The 17,191-nt window shown below is 37.9% G+C and overlaps 1 protein-coding gene across 6 annotated transcripts in view; it reads left to right on the plus strand.

The window, feature by feature from the left end:
- LOC129640271 (dedicator of cytokinesis protein 11) overlaps positions 1-17,191 on the plus strand; it is a 223,093-nt gene that overhangs the window by 154,904 nt on the left and 50,998 nt on the right. For all 6 annotated transcript variants that reach the window (XM_055565486.1, XM_055565485.1, XM_055565481.1 and 3 more), the window contains 5 exons: positions 1,531-1,597; positions 2,872-2,919; positions 4,485-4,627; positions 9,740-9,855; positions 13,764-13,901. In XM_055565486.1, the coding sequence (XP_055421461.1) occupies positions 1,531-1,597; positions 2,872-2,919; positions 4,485-4,627; positions 9,740-9,855; positions 13,764-13,901 (512 nt within the window). The remainder of the gene's footprint in view (positions 1-1,530; positions 1,598-2,871; positions 2,920-4,484; positions 4,628-9,739; positions 9,856-13,763; positions 13,902-17,191) is intronic.

The raw sequence follows: 17,191 nt of genomic DNA on the forward strand, positions 1-17,191 counted from the left end.
TTGCTTTATTTTTGAAACAAATTAATTTGACCCGATTTTAGCATCTTTATTCCTGACAGTCAATATTTTATAATCATTGAAAACCACAAATACCCAAGTTGGACATAAAGTCAAAAGCCAGGCACTCGTTCCTCCCTGTCACCCCTCCGTTTAGGCAACATTGCTTAGTGGTCCATTCCTAGATTCGGAGGCTCTCTGGAGACTGGCAATTCTGTAACTGATTACTGTTGCGATCCATGCTAGAGCTTTGCTGACACCACAAAGCTCTAGCATGGATCGCAACAGTAATCAGTTACAGAATTGCCATGCTAGAGCTTTGCTGGTGGCTCAGTAGGTAATGCGGAGAAGGCAATGGCACCCCACTCCAGTACTTTTGCCTAGAAAATCCCATGGACAGAGGAGCCTGGTACGCTGCAGTCCATGGGGTCGCTAGAGTTGGACACGACTGAGCGACTTCACTTTCACTTTTCACCTTCATGCATTGGAGAAGGAAATGGCAACCCACTCCAGTGTTCTTGCCTGGAGAATCCCAGGGACGGGAAGCCTGGTGGGCTGCCATCTATGGGTTGCACAGAGTCGGACACGACTGAAGCAACTTAGCAGCAGCAGCAGTAGGTAACGAGTCTGCCGGCAATGCGGGAGAGCCAGGTTCAAACTCTGGATTGGGAAGATCCCCTGGAGAAGGAAATGGCAACCCACTCCAGTATTCCTGCCTGGAGAATTCCATGGACAGAAGAGCCCAATGAGGCTACTGTCCATGTGGTCACAAAGAGTCGGACACGACTGAGTAACACTTTCACTAGGTTTTTAAAATTGAGATGTGAAACTGCTGACACCATTAGCTATATCTGAATAGGTTACAAAACGGAATGGAAGGTTAAGTGGGGGTAATATTTTTCTTTTAAAAAAGTTTCAGTGAGTGTGTTGGAAGTTAAAAAAAAAGAACTACTCAAAAGAGAAGTATATGTGATAGGTTTAGGGGCTTTTATATCTAAAATAGTTGTTCCACGAATCTGTGTGGTATGTATGTATATTGCTAGAACTTCAGGGTTAATAACCAAAGAGAAAGAGGAAAATAAGTTATCACTTTTCCTCTCAAGTTCTCCAACTTTGTGGTTTTCCGAGTCCTTTGACTAGCAGGCAAAGGTGCTTGACCCTGCCTTCGGAACAATGCACATAAATGCACCATCTTGCATAAAATTTTAAGAAAAACCCCAGGTCTACTTCGCTTCCTGTCTTCAGGGATGATAAGCCATCAAAAAGAACATTTATAAAGTAAATGAAAATAATTGTTAAAGTTGAAAATAATTACAGATTTAGCAGTATATTTGGAATTAATTCAATCGAGTGTAGTGTGGGTATTGGGCAGTGAGATGAGATAGGAGGGCAGGATTCAGATGAGACAGAACTGGTTATGAGTTGATGGTTATTGAAACTAAAGTTATTGGTACTTTGGAATTCACTGTGCTATTAATATTTGCTGTTATGGTCTCTGCTATTTCAAGCTGTAACACTTTATTCCATTTTCAGATACACTCTTAACTTACTGGAACAAGGTATCTCCCCAGGAGCTCATAAACATTCTCATACTTCTAGAGTAAGTTGTCTTATTTTCATAAAATTTCCTCTTATTTTTGGGAGCTTAATGTGTATAGTTAATGAACTATTACTCCTTTTTTGTTTTCATCAGCATATTTGTACATAATGTAGGGAATGTTAAACTATTTTCATAGTTTATAGGTTGACATATAGCTTCTTCACACATAGAAGCAAAACATGTGAACGAAATACTTGTGGTATTATAGAAAACTCTAGCTAATAATAGCCCATCTTTGCAGACCGTCAGGAATCTTTGTGTGATCTGGAAAACTGGAAGTGGCACCAGCTGTCCTAATCATTCATTTAGAGCAGATGCTGGCTTAATGGAGCCCCTTAAATGTTGGAGTTTAGAATGTGTATCCTTAGATAGAGCCAAGTAATTCTACCCACTTCAGAAATGTGTTTGTGTGTACATGTATATATATTCCAAGGTACTTGAGTTCTTCCTAAGTAGAGGAGGGAAGTTGTCCTGTATTGTTTGCTGAGCTATTTTGTTGAAAGGTAAAAGAGAAATTAGAGTGATGTGTAATTTCTAAATACATTTTAAAATAAATAGTACACATAACATATATGATAGTGTATGTGCATGTCCAGCAAAACATTTGGAGAAAATATTTGCAAACAAAGCAGGATTAAAAAAAAAACACTCTAAAAATGAAATATTCACTAATGAAAATAGATGATGTTGTTGGGGATTTACTGTAAAATTATGGACGAGGTAGTAAGTGTGGAGGGAGGGGGGAGGACCTGTTTGGGGTAGAAGTTAAACAAGAGTGGCCATGAGTTGATAATTGTTGAAGCTGGTGGGTGCTGGGTATGTGGGGTTTAGTTTGCTGTCCTCTCTACTTTTGTATGTTTGGGATTTTCTATACTAGAAAGTGGTTTAATGCCATTATAAGAAATATAGTAATTGCCACAATTTTTAGGGCTTAAGAACCTTTTTAGGCGTTAATGACTATATTAGAGACCTTTGCTATGACACACACTATAAAGCTCGAAGGATGATTTGCATTGATACGTTTTTAAAAAATATGTCATTAGAATTGTATATGAAGACCTGAGACTTTTTGGTGCTGAAGTAACTGTAGCAAATAAATGTAGAGTGATATAATATGGCTGGTGGTTGTATATTTATTAGTGTATACCAAAACATATTCTTGCAATATGATTTTAAATAGGCCATTCTTTGTAACACATGAATTTTCAAATATTATTTGTTAAAATGCAAAGTATGGTAATATGGTACTAACATGCTGCTGTTTTTCTTTCTAGAGTATGTTTGTTTCACTTTAGATACATGGGGAAAAGAAACATAGCAAGGTAATTCCCATTGCAGTGCAATTCCCTCTTTTTTTCTTCTCTTCCAACAGAGGGCAGTCTTAATCATGCCATGCAAAACCTAGATGCTTCCTTTTGAGTTAGCCTTAAGATACCCATGATTTATTGAATGCTTCTCAACTTAAAGTTGAAATTAACCTGATGTGAAGTGATACATTTTTTTAAGTTTCCCAAAGGATAATGGTTAGACTTATGTGCACAGTTTCCGGTCTAATCCTAGAACAGATGCTTGTCTCTTCTGAAGGATGTGAGAAAAGACTAGATCCAGGGGAAGGCAGGAAATTGTTAAGTGAGGACAACTGTCAGTTGTGTACTTTTGTCTACAACCTATCAATATTCACCTCAGTTAGTAATGTAAACAGAAATCCCAAACAGTAATTGCAACATGCCTTATATATTCTTTCTTTCTTGTTTGTGCTGTGTAAGTCTTAGTGAAATAAATACTTCAGAAAATGTTTGTGGGATCCTAAGGAAAAGATTACTTGCTTATTTTGATAAGATATATTTCAGAGGTAGAGTTAGACATTAAAGGATCTTAAATAGAATTATTTTCTTTATGAAAGTAAATTTCATGGCACTTCCAAAAACTAAAGAGGCAGTTTGAAAGAAAGTGAAAGTCGCTCAGTCGTATCCAACTCTTTGCAGTCCATGGCATTCTCTAGGCCAGAATACTGGAATGGGTAGCCTGTCCCTTCTCCAGGGGATCTTCCTGACCCAGGAATCGAACCGGGATCTCCTGCATTGCAGGTATATTCTTTACCAGCTGAGCTATGAGGGAAGCCCAAGGAGGTGGTTTGGATTAGGTTCATTGCTGAGACTCTGGGACATACTAATAATTCAGGTGACGATTTTTGTTGTCTTCCCAGCACTGGGAGCTGGTTGGCAACTGGTATGGTAACTACCATCATGAACCTTAACCTCTAAGATTCTGGTGACCTGCCTTCTGTGTTTACTAGAGGATGGACAAATTCATCTTCTTTCTCAGTCCCTGCATTACCTAGTTGTTAATTTTTTTTAAAGAAACCCTAAAATTAAAGGAAAACAAAATAAAAATGTGCAAATAGACATCTTTGTAGAGTAAAAAATTCTGATCCAAGTTTAACTCCGGTCCAGAAACAGATAGGTGCTCATTCTTAAATATCTGACTCCAGGAAACCACCCCCTGCCATGTCAACTCTTGAGTGTCCCTCTCATTGTTTTCTCTGACTCTTGCCTTTCCTTATCTCCTGAGATAAAGATGGAATCTTATTGGAGTATTGTCCACTCTGATATATTATCCACTGTCTGATATTTTTGAGAAGAGGAAGGGAAGTAAGAAACTCTCTCTAAATTCCTTACTTGCATTCTTGTAGTATAAGGTATTTTAAATATACAGTAAGCATTATACAATTCCCAGTGACGTCTCATTTAAGCCACATAATAATTGGTAGAATATTGAGCATAGCACAGTGTTTATGTGAAAACCTAGTCATTTATTAGTTTAAAAAAATGTAACATTGCTATACGTATTAGAGTAATCCATTTCCTAACTTTAACATTTATTTTAGGGTGCATGATGCCTGGCTGTCAAAACACTTTGGAGTAGACCGAAAATCACAAACCATGCCAGCTCTCCGAAACAGATCAGGAATAATGCAGGCCCGGCTTCAGCATCTTAGTAGCCTGGAAAGTTCATTTACACTTAATCACAGTAAGTGCAGAATGTGGGTAGGGTATCCATTTGAAACAGATGTTAATACTATTTAACCTAAATCACCAGTACAGCTGGACATCATTTCACATCTCAGTTTCTGTACAGTCATTTCACCATATGTGAATATAATATCAAATATGCATGGATTGTTTTTAGCAATTTTAGTTAATAGTTCTTAGTTTAATATGAAGGAAATTAATTTTCTCATTGAATTATTATTCTTGTATTTTTTTTTTTTTTTGCTGAACATTGGGTACACTTTTTTTTATTTTTAAAAATTTTTATTTAAGTATAGCTGACTTACAGTGTATGTTAGTTTCAATTTTATAGCAAAATGAATCAATTATACATATACCCAACTTTTTATTTTTTATTTTATTTATTTATTTTTTAAATTTTATTTTTAAACTTTACATAATTGTATTAGTTTTGCCAAATATCAAAATGAATCCGCCACAGGTATACATGTGTTCCCCATCCCGAACACCCCTCCCTCCTCCCTCCCCATTCCATCCCTCTGGGTCGTCCCAGTGCACCAGCCCCAAGCATCCAGTATCGTGCATCGAACCTGGACTGGCAACTCGTTTCATACATGATATTTTACATGTTTCAATGCCATTCTCCCAAATCTTCCCACCCTCTCCCTCTCTCACAGAGTCCATAAGACTGTTCTATACATCAGTGTCTCTTTTGCTGTCTTGTACACAGGTTAATTGTTACCATCTTTCTAAATTCCATATATATGCGTTAGTATACTGTATTGGTGTTTTTCTTTCTGACTTACTTCACTCTGTATAATAGGCTCCAGTTTCATCCACCTCATTAGAACTGATTCAAATGTATTCTTTTTAATGGCTGAATAATACTCCATTGTGTATATGTACCATTGCTTTCTTATCCATTCATCTGCTGATGGACATCTAGGTTGCTTCCATGTCCTGGCTATTATAAACAGTGCTGCGATGAACATTGGGGAACACGTGTCTCTTTCAATTCTGGTTTCCTCAGTGTGTATGCCCAGCAGTGGGATTGCTGGATCATAAGGCAGTTCTATTTCCAGTTTTTTAAGGAATCTCCACACTGTTCTCCATAGTGGCTGTACTAGTTTGCATTCCCACCAACAGTGTAAGAGGGTTCCCTTTTCTCCACACCCTCTCCAGCATTTATTACTTGTAGACTTTTGGATGGCAGCCATTCTGACTGGTGTGAAATGGTACCTCATAGTGGTTTTGATTTGCATTTCTCTGATAATGAGTGATGTTGAGCATGTTTTCATGTGTTTGTTAGCCATCTGTATGTCTTCTTTGGAGAAATGTCTATTTAGTTCTTTGGCCCATTTTTTGATTGGGTCATTTATTTTTCTGGAGTTGAGCTGTAGGAGTTGCTTGTATATTCTCGAGATTAGTTGTTTGTCAGTTGCTTCATTTGCTATTATCTTCTCCCATTCTGAAGGCTGTCTTTTCACCTTGCTAATAGTTTCCTTTGATGTGCAGAAGCTTTTAAGGTTAATTAGGTCCCATTTGTTTATTTTTGCTTTTATTTCCAATATTCTGGGAGGTGGGTCATAGAGGATCCTGCTGTGATGTATGTGGGAGAGGGTTTTGCCTATGTTCTCCTCTAGGAGTTTTATAGTTTCTGGTCTTACGTTTAGATCTTTAATCCATTTTGAGTTTATTTTTGTGTATGGTGTTAGAAAGTGTTCTAGTTTCATTCTTTTACAAGTGGTTGACCAGAGTTCCCAGCACCACTTGTTAAAGAGATTGTCTTTCATCCATTGTATATTCTTGCCTCCTTTGTCAAAGATAAGGTGTCCATATGTGCGTGGATTTATCTCTGGGCTTTCTATTTTGTTCCATTGATCTATATTTCTGTCTTTGTGCCAGTACCATACTGTCTTGATAACTCTGGCTTTGTAGTAGAGCCTGAAGTCAGGTAGGTTGATTCCTCCAGTTCCATTCTTCTTTCTCAAGATCACTTTGGCTATTCGAGGTTTTTTGTATTTCCATACAAATTGTGAAATTATTTGTTCTAGCTCTGTGAAGAATACTGTTGGTAGCTTGATAGGGATTGCATTGAATCTATAGATTGCTTTGGGTAGTATACTCATTTTCACTATATTGATTCTTCCAATCCATGAACATGGTATATTTCTCCATCTGTTAGTGTCCTCTTTGATTTCTTTCACCAGTGTTTTATAGTTTTCTATATATAGGTCTTTAGTTTCTTTAGGTAGATATATTCCTAAGAATTTTATTCTTTCCGTTGCAATGGTGAATGGAATTGTTTCCTTAATTTCTCTTTCTGTTTTCTCATTATTAGTGTATAGGAATGCAAGGGATTTCTGGGTGTTGATTTTATATCCTGCAACTTTACTATAGCCATTGATTAGTTCTAGTAATTTTCTGGTGGAGTCTTTAGGGTTTTCTATGTAGAGGATCATGTCATCTGCAAACAGTGAGAGCTTGACTTCTTCTTTTCCAATTTGGATTCCTTTTATTTCTTTTTCTGCTCTGATTGCTGTGGCCAAAACGTCCAAGACTATGTTGAATAGTAATGGTGAAAGTGGGCACCCTTGTCTTGTTCCTGACTTTAGAGGAAATGCTTTCAATTTTTCACCATTGAGGATAATGTTTGCTGTGGGTTTGTCATATATAACTTTTATTATGTTGAGGTATGTTCCTTCTATTCCTGCTTTCTGGAGAGTTTTTATCATAAATGGATGTTGAATTTTGTCAAAGGCTTTCTCTGCATCTATTGAGATAATCATATGGTTTTTATTTTTCAATTTGTTAATGTGGTGTATTACATTGATTGATTTGCGGATATTGAAGAGTCCTTGCATCCCTGGGATAAAGCCCACTTGGTCATGGTATATGATCTTTTTAATGTGTTGTTGGATTCTGATTGCTAGAATTTTGTTAAGGATTTTTGCATCTATGTTCATCAGTGATATTGGCCTGTAGTTTTCTTTTTTTGTGGGATCTTTGTCAGGTTTTGGTATTAGGGTGATGGTGGCCTCATAGAATGAGTTTGGAAGTTTACCATCCTCTGCAATTTTCTGGAAGATTTTGAGCAGGACAGGTGTTAGCTCTTCTCTAAATTTTTGGTAGAATTCAGCTGTGAAGCCGTCTGGACCTGGGCTTTTGTTTGCTGGAAGATTTTTGATTACAGTTTCAATTTCCGTGCTTGTGATGGGTCTGTTAAGATTTTCTATTTCTTCCTGGTTGAGTTTTGGAAAGTTGTATTTTTCTAAGAATTTGTCCATTTCTTCCTCATTGTCCATTTTATTGGCATATAATTGTTGATAGTAGTCTCTTATGATCCTTTGTATTTCTGTGTTGTCTGTTGTGATCGCTCCATTTTCATTTCTAATTTTATTGATTTGATTTTTCTCCCTTTGTTTCTTGATGAGTCTGGCTAATGGTTTGTCAATTTTATTTATCCTTTCAAAGAACCAGCTTTTGGCTTTGTTGATTTTTGCTATGGTCTCTTTTGTTTCTTTTGCATTTATTTCTGCTCTAATTTTTAAGATTTCTTTCCTTCTACTAACCCTGGGGTTCTTCATTTCTTCCTTTTCTAGTTGCTTTAGGTGTAGAGTTAGGTTATTTATTTGACTTTTTTCTTGTTTCTTGAGGTGTGCCTGTATTGCTATGAACTTTCCCCTTAGGACTGCTTTTACCGTGTCCCACAGGTTTTGGGTTGTTGTGTTTTCATTTTCATTCGTTTCTATGCAAATTTTGATTTCTTTTTTGATTTCTTCTGTGATTTGTTGGTTATTCAGCAGCGTGTTGTTCAGCCTCCATATGTTGGATTTTTTAATAGTTTTTCTCCTGTAATTGAGATCTAGTCTTACTGTATTGTGGTCAGAAAAGATGCTTGGAATGATTTCTATTTTTTTGAATTTACCAAGGCTAGCTTTATGGCCCAGGATGTGATCTATCCTGGAGAAGGTTCCATGTGCGCTTGAGAAGAAGGTGAAATTCATTGTTTTGGGATGAAATGTCCTATAGATATCAACTAGGTCTAACTGGTCTATTGTATCATTTAAAGTTTGTGTTTCCTTGTTAATTTTCTGTTTAGTTGATCTATCCATAGGTGTGAGTGGGGTATTTTACATTCAATATCTTTTATCTATACTTTAATGCAAATAATGACATTTGAATATAATAGTATATATAATATTTGTTTAGCGTGACTATTGTTCATTCAGTGATTATTAAGGGATTGCCCATGCTGAGCTGTCTGCAGAGGTCAGAGCACTGTTAATACTATTTTAACAAAGATGTATTTCACACAGGTTGAAATATTGACACGTTCAGTAGGACAAGGGGGAAGCTAGAGGGTCATATAAATGAAAGCTATCCTCTAAAAAGCAAATCTTAATAAAAAGTCAGAGTGAGAAAACGTTCATTTCCAGACAGTCCTTTAGAGGTTGCATAAGAGGAAGCAAGCAGAACTGGCTCTGCCATGAGGACTAATCATAAACACAAATGTCTTGAGCAGATGGATGCTGAGCTACTAGACTCAGGACCTTTCAAAAAAAAAAAAATGGGAGTGGTACAGCCTTCAGCTTTGCTCTTTGTCTCTTGTAACAATGTATTGAAGCTGTGTCTTTCAGTTGGCCCAGATGCTTTGTTTTCCTTCTGATTTAGAAACAAGTCTCACACCATTGGCATCATTGAAAACATCAGGCCATAGGGAACCCCTGTACATAACATAGCTACATTGCTATGAGTTTCTCATTTTTTCACATATAGTTAGCAGCATAGTCTAAAATGCCTCCCCTGTTATTTCTTAGTTACATACCTAGTTCATCACTCACATCTTGTCTACAAAGAAGTTGGCACCTATTTATTTGTTGCAGAGCTGTTGATACAGAGCTGAAGTAAAAAAAAAAATAGCAGAATTGATTAACCCAGATTGTATTCGATTAAGGAGTAAATACAGCAAAACTCATTAAGTCTGCAGTTACTGAGAGCCTGGTGTCTTTTTGCTTGTCTCTCTCTCTGAGTCTTTGGGAGACAAAGTCATTCAAAACTGTTATGTGAATACCTATGTCATACAGTTTTAATTTCCTTTTTTTTTTTTTTTTTTTTTTTAAAATTTCAGGTTCTTCAACAACTGAAGCAGACATTTTCCATCAGGCACTTCTTGAAGGAAATACTGCTACGGAAGTTTCCCTAACAGTATTAGATACCATATCATTTTTCACTCAGTGTTTCAAGGTAAAAATGAAAAGTTAGGATTCAGTTGGTATCATTGCAAAGAAAGTATGCAAAAATTAACTAGGCAGGTGAAGCTTAGTATAAAACACCCCAGTGAGCAGTCAGGAAATGTGGGTGGCACACCTAGTGTGACCTCAAGAAATAACTGAGACTCAGCCTTAAAATGAGAGAGTTGGACTGTTAATAATTTGTTCTTTATTTCCCTTCTCTGTTATTTTTGTGTTTAAAAACAGGTTTTTTCATACTTTTTTGAAAATATCCAGTCATTTTTAGCCTAAATTATGATTGAGTCAGTCTGTCCAAATACCTGTTGAGATGAGGTGTCTTGTCAAGCCAGATGATATCCAGGCAGGCTGGCTGGCTGGCTGGCGTCCCTTGTCAGGGGTTTATTGGTTTTATTCAGATGCTTGCCTCTCAGTAGAAATCATCATTGCTAGGATTAAAAGCTAGAAGAAGAAATTGAAAGCAGTTATCTTGCAGGGTTGTTGAAGGTGTAAAATGAGATAATGGATGTTAGAGAGCTTTGAATAAACACTATATAACTATGTGCTTTGCTTAGTCACTCAGTCGTGTCCGACTCTGTGACCCCATGGTTGTAGCCTTCTAGGCTCCTCTGTCCCTGGGATTCTCCAGGCAAGAATACTGGAGTGGGTTGCCATTTCCTCCTCCAGGGAATCTTCCTACCTGAGAGACTGAACCCAGGTTTCCCGCATTGCAGGCGGATTCTTTACCAGCTGAGCTACCAGGGGAGCCCATATAACCATAATGTGAGGTAACAGTAGTGGGAGAAGTCAAAAGTGAAAACTCTTGCTGGCTGTTTGTCTGAATTACACAGATTTTTTTTTTCTTTTCTTTCCCCTTCTCAAAGTAATTCAGTTAATTGCTTCAGGCCTCCAGGTTTACTATGGAAACCAGGCCTGTGCTTTTCAAAGAGTCTTATAAGGGAAAACTAAATTAGATAGTAATGAGAAATAGACTGCAGAATTTTTGTATGAAGTATTAAGTTTGTTCTGATTAAAATGCAACCCAAATTCATTTTTTATTATGCCAGTAAATAAGACATTTGGTCTCAAGGTTTGCATTGTTATTTCTTCCTCCTATTCAGACATTTCTTATTTATGTAACATACATCTCTTGTTAGTTGACATCTCTGTTATATGACAGGCACTATCCTAAGTGCTTTAGAAATATTAACTCACTTTTCTATTGTGGGACTGGAGGTAGAAAAGAGGACTGCACATGGGCACCAAGGATCTTTTTGAGATGATGGGAATGAATGGATTGCAATGACTGCATGACTCTAACTTTACTAAAAATAACTGAATGATAAATTTAAAATAGGTAAATTTTGTTGTATGTAAATTAAACCTCAGTCAACTTAAAAGCACAAATATTAACTCACCTTTAATCCTCATACTAGCTTTGTGATGTAGATACTATAATTTTTCCCATTTTAAAGTGAGAAAAGTGAAGCTCACAGGGAACTTAATGTCACATAGCTAGTCAGTAGCAGATCAGGAATTTAATCTTGGCTAGTTATCACAAGTGTCCTTGCTTCTAACCACCTCCCCATGCTTTTAAGTAGACTATGGGAGGAGCCAGAAAGATGGAGCACCATTCTGGGATTCTGGCTATCAGTGTTCCCATTAAATCTGTTACAAATATGCATATGGTTTTGGGCTTCCCTGGTAGCTCAGACGGTAAAGTGTCTGCCTACAATGTGGGAGACCCGGGTTTGATCCCTGGGTCGGGAAGATCCCCTGGAGAAGGAAATGGCAACCTACTCCAGTACTCTTGCCTGGAAAATCCCAAGGACCGAGGAGCCTGGTAGGCTACAGTCCATGGGGTCGCAAAGAACCGGACATGACTAAGAGACTTCACTTCACTTGACTTCAAGGGAGTAGCCAGAAAGATGGAGCACCATTCTTGGATTCTGGCTATCAGTGTTACGATTAAATCTGTTACAAATAGTCATATGGTTTTGGTTTTTTGTTGTTACTTATGGCCAATTTGTAACCTACTAATTGGTTTCTTAAAGGAAAGGAGAGCAGGGCTGAAGACATCATCCAATGCATTCTTTTTTAAACAGAAAGGGTCACAAACCAATAGATCAGATCAGATCAGATCAGTCACTCAGTCTTGTCCGACTCTGCGACCCCATGAATCACAGCACGCCAGGCTTCCCTGTCCATCACCAACTCCCGGAGTTCACTCAAACTCACGTCCATCGAGTCATTGATGCCATCCAGCCATCTCATCCTCTGTCATCCCCTTCTCCTCCTGCCCTCAATCTTTCCCAGCATCAGAGTCTTTTCCAATGAGTCAACTCTTCACATGAGGTGGCCAAAGTACTGGAGTTTCAGCTTTAGCATCACTTCTTCCAAAGAAATCCCAGGGCTGATCTCCTTCAGAATGGACTGGTTGGATCTCCTTGCAGTCCAAGGGACTCTCAAGAGTCTTCTCCAACACCACAGTTCAAAAGCATCAATTCTTCGGTGCTCAGCCTTCTTCACAGTCCAACTCTCACATCCATACATGACCACTGGAAAAACCATAGCCTTGACTAGACGAACCTTTGTTGGCAAAGTAATGTCTTGGCTTTTGAATATGCTATCTAGGTTGGTCATAACTTTCCTTCCAAGGAGTAAGCGTCTTTTAATTTTATGGCTGCAGTCACCATCTGCAGTGATTTTGGAGCCCAGAAAAATAAAGTCTGACACTGTTTCCCCATCTATTTCCCATAAAGTGATGGGACCAGATGCCATGATCTTCGTTTTCTGAATGTTGAGCTTTAAGCCAACTTTTTCACTCTCCACTTTCACTTTCATCAAGATGCTTTTTAGTTCCTCTTCACTTTCTGCCATAAGGGTGGTGTCATCTGCATATCTGAGGTTATTGATATTTCTCCCGGCAATCTTCGTCTCTACAATTTCTAGTTTCTTTTATATCTTTACTTTAGTAAGTTTACAGAGTTGTGCAGTCAGTACGATCCAATCATTCCCATCATCTCAAAAAGATCCTTGGTGCCCATATGCAGTCAGTCCCCCTTTCCACCTCCAGTCTCACAATCAAAAAGGCAGTTAAAATTTCTAAAGCACTTAAGATAGTGCCTGTCATCTACCAAGAGATGTATGTTAAATAAATTAAGAAATATTTGAATAGAAGGAAGGAATAAGAGTGCACATTTTGAAATCAATTATCTTATTTACTGGCACAATAAAAAATGAATTTGAGTTGCACATTAATCAGAACAAATTTAATACTTCATAAAGAGATTCTGCAGCCTATTCCTAATTAGTATCTAAGGAACCTTTAAACAGTTTGTGTAGTCTTTCAATTGTGATACCTGTCATTATCTCTACTCATAGAGGGTTTAATTGTCTCCAGTGGCTAGACATACACTAAACATACATTTTAAAACAAATTGGATAATAGAATTTTAAAATAGAATTGATGTTTTCCTTAATTCTTACATGACTTTGTTTCTGTCAGAGAAATACAAAGGCTATAGGAGAAGGCAATGGCAACCTACTCCAGTACTCTTGCCTGGAAAATCCCATGGACGGAGGAGCCTGGTGGGGGGCAGTCCATGGGGTCGCTAAGAGTCGGACACGACTGAGCGACTTCACTTTCACTTTTCCCTTTCATGCATTGGAGAAGGAAATGGCAACCCACTCTAGTATTCTTGTCTGGAGAATCCTAGGGACAGTGGAGCTTGGTGGGCTGCCGTCTATGTGGTCGCACAGAATCGGAGAGGATTGAAGCGACTTAGCAGCAGCAGCAGCAAGCTTCTTATTGTTATTTTTCAAGCAGTGGTTTGATGAACAGGTATTGGTAAAGACTGTTCTCTCATTTTAGGGGGAACAGCATAAACTATTTGTCAAAAAAAGCTTTTTTATGTTTTCTAGAGTCAGCTTTTAAATAATGATGGCCACAACCCATTAATGAAAAAAGTATTTGATATTCATCTTGCTTTTCTTAAAAATGGGCAGTCTGAAGTGTCGCTGAAACATGTCTTTGCCTCACTGCGAGCATTCATTAGTAAGGTAAGGAACAAATCTTTATGGCTGCGAGTGGCCTTGCTTCTTGGTAAGAAAGATCAGGGGAACAGGATCTCCAAACCTCAGCTAATGAAGCCATTAAATCCTGCCTTTGTAAACATTAATACAGAACAGCAAAATACAGAAAGAGGGCCTGACCATGAATTCCCTAAAATCAGCACGTGCTTTTAATTTCATTTTGTTATTCCTTTTTTTTTTTTTTTTTTCCCAGTAGGCTCCTTTGAGGAGTGTCATGGTAAAGTTATCAACTGCCAATATTTCTTCTCTTTGGTTTCTTTTTAAAGTATTATCATGCTGAAGATATATAAATTGTGAGTGCACTCATGTGTAATCACTTTCAAAGCAGAGACAAGTTACAAAACCCCAGGGCCTTGTATGATATCTTGCAAGTGGTAGGCACTTAATACATGTATAGATGAATGAATCCTTCCTTTCAGTGCTAATTGTATCTGTGGGCTCCAGATTTTCAGGCCATTTACGTCAATGTAAACTAAACCTTCAGACTAGGTTTTTAGGAACAAATATGACTCAGCAAAAATTTATTGCTGGTCTGTTAAGCATCAGAAACCTAGACGGAGTAAAAATTATGGAAAGGCACAGTCTAGACTTCCACTCTGGTATATGTAACTCCAACAAGACAAATTCCGTTAACTGATTTGTGAAATAGGCTAGCTGAGCAACTTTTTTTTTTTTTTTGGTCATCATTTGCATGGCAACTTATTGTCCCAAATTGATAGAAAAGTAGATGATTTTGAAGGTGTATTTTTAGATTGCCATTCTTTAATGCAATTTTGTGAATAAAGAAATAAATGGAAAATTGAATTCAGTGGAAGCGTATGAGAAGAAACTAAGGGAACGAGATTCAGAAATAATTCATTTAATGAACAGTAACTGGATGGGTAATTCCTGTTGTCAGACTTTGTGTCCAGGATACAATGTGAAGACTTATTGTCCAGTATAGGAAAGCACACATTGATGCGCATCAGAAATACCATTAGGATAAAGGAAGCCTACAGAGAACTGAGGGTAAATGGAAGGACAGGAAGCACTAATTGAGCAACATTTCTCTGCAGCACTCAAGTTAGGATTTAGTTTGGACTCAGCAGCTGAGATGAGACTGAAGAGGTCAGTGAGGACCAGAGGGTTGTATCCTCATGTTTTTCAGTTAGATTTCATCTTTTAGGTGTTGGGGAGCAGGAAAGCAACATAATTAGATTTGTACTAAGAAAATTGTTGCAGGTATGGGAAAATCTCTTTGAATATAGTACAGAAGCATAATCTCTGCTCTCATGCAGATTTCAGTGGGTGGAAGGGGGAGATAAAATAAATTAGTAAATAAAATGGTAATTGGAACAAGTTCTTAGAAGGAACCAAGGGGGTGAAATAGAGGATAATGATTTGTGGGGGTTACTTTTGATGGGTCTGTCACTTATTTTTATATTTTAACTTTTTAAATTAAGACTTTATGTTTTGAAACCAATTTTAAACTCACAGCAAAATACAATGGGAAATAAAGAAATTTCCTATATATCCCCACCCCCGGAAACATACATACAGTCTCCCTGATTATCAACATCTGCCACCTGAGTGCTGCATTTATTACAACTGACGAATTTACACTGACACATAATAATCTTCCTCATGGGCTCCCCTGGTGGGTCAGTGGTAAAAAGAACTTGGCCGATAATACAAGAGAGTCAGGTTCAATCCCTGTGCTGGGAAGATCACCTACAGAAGGAAATGGCAACCCGCTCCAGTATTTTTGCCTTGGAAATCCCATGAACTGAGGAGCCTGGCAGGCTAAAGTCCATGTGATCTCGAAAGAGTCAGACACGACTTAGCAGCTAAACAACAACAGTGTTGCAAGGTGCACAGTGCACATTAAGGCTCATTCTCGGTGCACATCCCATGGGTTTGGAAAAATGGCATGTACCCATCTTAGTATCAAAGTATTTTAACTGCCCTAAAAGTCTCCACCAATTCACCACTCCCCTCCCCACCACACCCTGGTAATCAACAGTCTTTTTACTGTCTCCCCAGTCTTGCTTTTCCAGAATGTCATGTAGTTGGAATCTGGGTTTGTCACTTCTAAAATGAGACCTGAAACATGAAAAGGGGCCAGCCGTTTGAAAAGCTCAAGGAAGAACATTCTAGGGAGAAGTGATAGAGCTTGAAATTCTGGGAACTGAAAGTTCAGTTTAGCTGGAATAGAGTGAATTAGGGAGCTCATCAGCATACCAGTGGCAGTTGGAGCCCTGGGAGTGGTTTAAGTTCCGCTGGAAGAGCAAGAACAACAGCAAAAAGTTAAGAGCTGTATGTTGGAGAAAAGCAACGTAGAAGGGGTTGGAAGAGGAGTCTATGGAGGAGATGAAAGGGAGCAGTCACAGAAATAGGAAGAAAGGCAAGAAAGAAGCCAAAGGAGAAGAGAGTATCAGCATTATTATGCAATACAGAGTGGCTTATTAAGATAAGGTGGAAAGGGAGTCCATTGGAATTGGCATTACAAGGTCATTGATAATTTTGGTCATTGCCCACTCAGAGAAGTGATCGATAGAAGACTTCCTACAGCAGATTAACTACTCTACCGCTGTGCCTTCCCTTCCTGTATTTTCATACAAGAGTATCTTGCCCAACAAGGTTTATTTGATCTGGTGAAACCATTGATGAGATTTTTTCATGCCAGCTAGAAAACATTTATTAAATGTTCATTAATAGATGAAGACACATAAACAGTAAGAAGCATTGTCCTTAGTGTTAAGGTAATAAAAAGAAGATAGATTCCTATAATATGGGCTTAAATTCAATATTTCTGAGAAATAATATTGAAATTAGGCCCTAGCCTTACGTTGATTCCTATAATATGGGTTTAAATCCAATATTCCTGAGAATGGTTTTGAAAGAATCTAGCTTCACACTCCCTGAAAAAATCCACTGTGTACCCTGGAGCTGCTAAGTACTCACTTGCCGAGACATGTCAGCATGGAAGTTTGCAATAAGCCTATGTTCTTTGTACAGCTTATATTCCACAACGCAGACTCAATACACTCCAAAAGTAGCAGTCCCTTGCCTGTTTTGAGGATTAGATAGTCACTTGTGTACTTTTTCTATGCCAAACTGTATTTTACTCAGCACTGTTTATGACTAGAGGATGCACGTGTTTATGTTTGTGTGTCTACACTTCATCTATACTCCATTTTGTTAAAAGATCAACTTTATTTGCTGAACAGATATAATTTTCACAGCATTGGGAAGTTTATAATATAAGGAACTGTTTA

The sequence above is a fragment of the Bubalus kerabau genome, chromosome X (genome assembly GCF_029407905.1).
Source record: "Bubalus kerabau isolate K-KA32 ecotype Philippines breed swamp buffalo chromosome X, PCC_UOA_SB_1v2, whole genome shotgun sequence".
In the NCBI taxonomy this organism is placed as follows: Eukaryota; Metazoa; Chordata; class Mammalia; order Artiodactyla; family Bovidae; genus Bubalus; species Bubalus kerabau.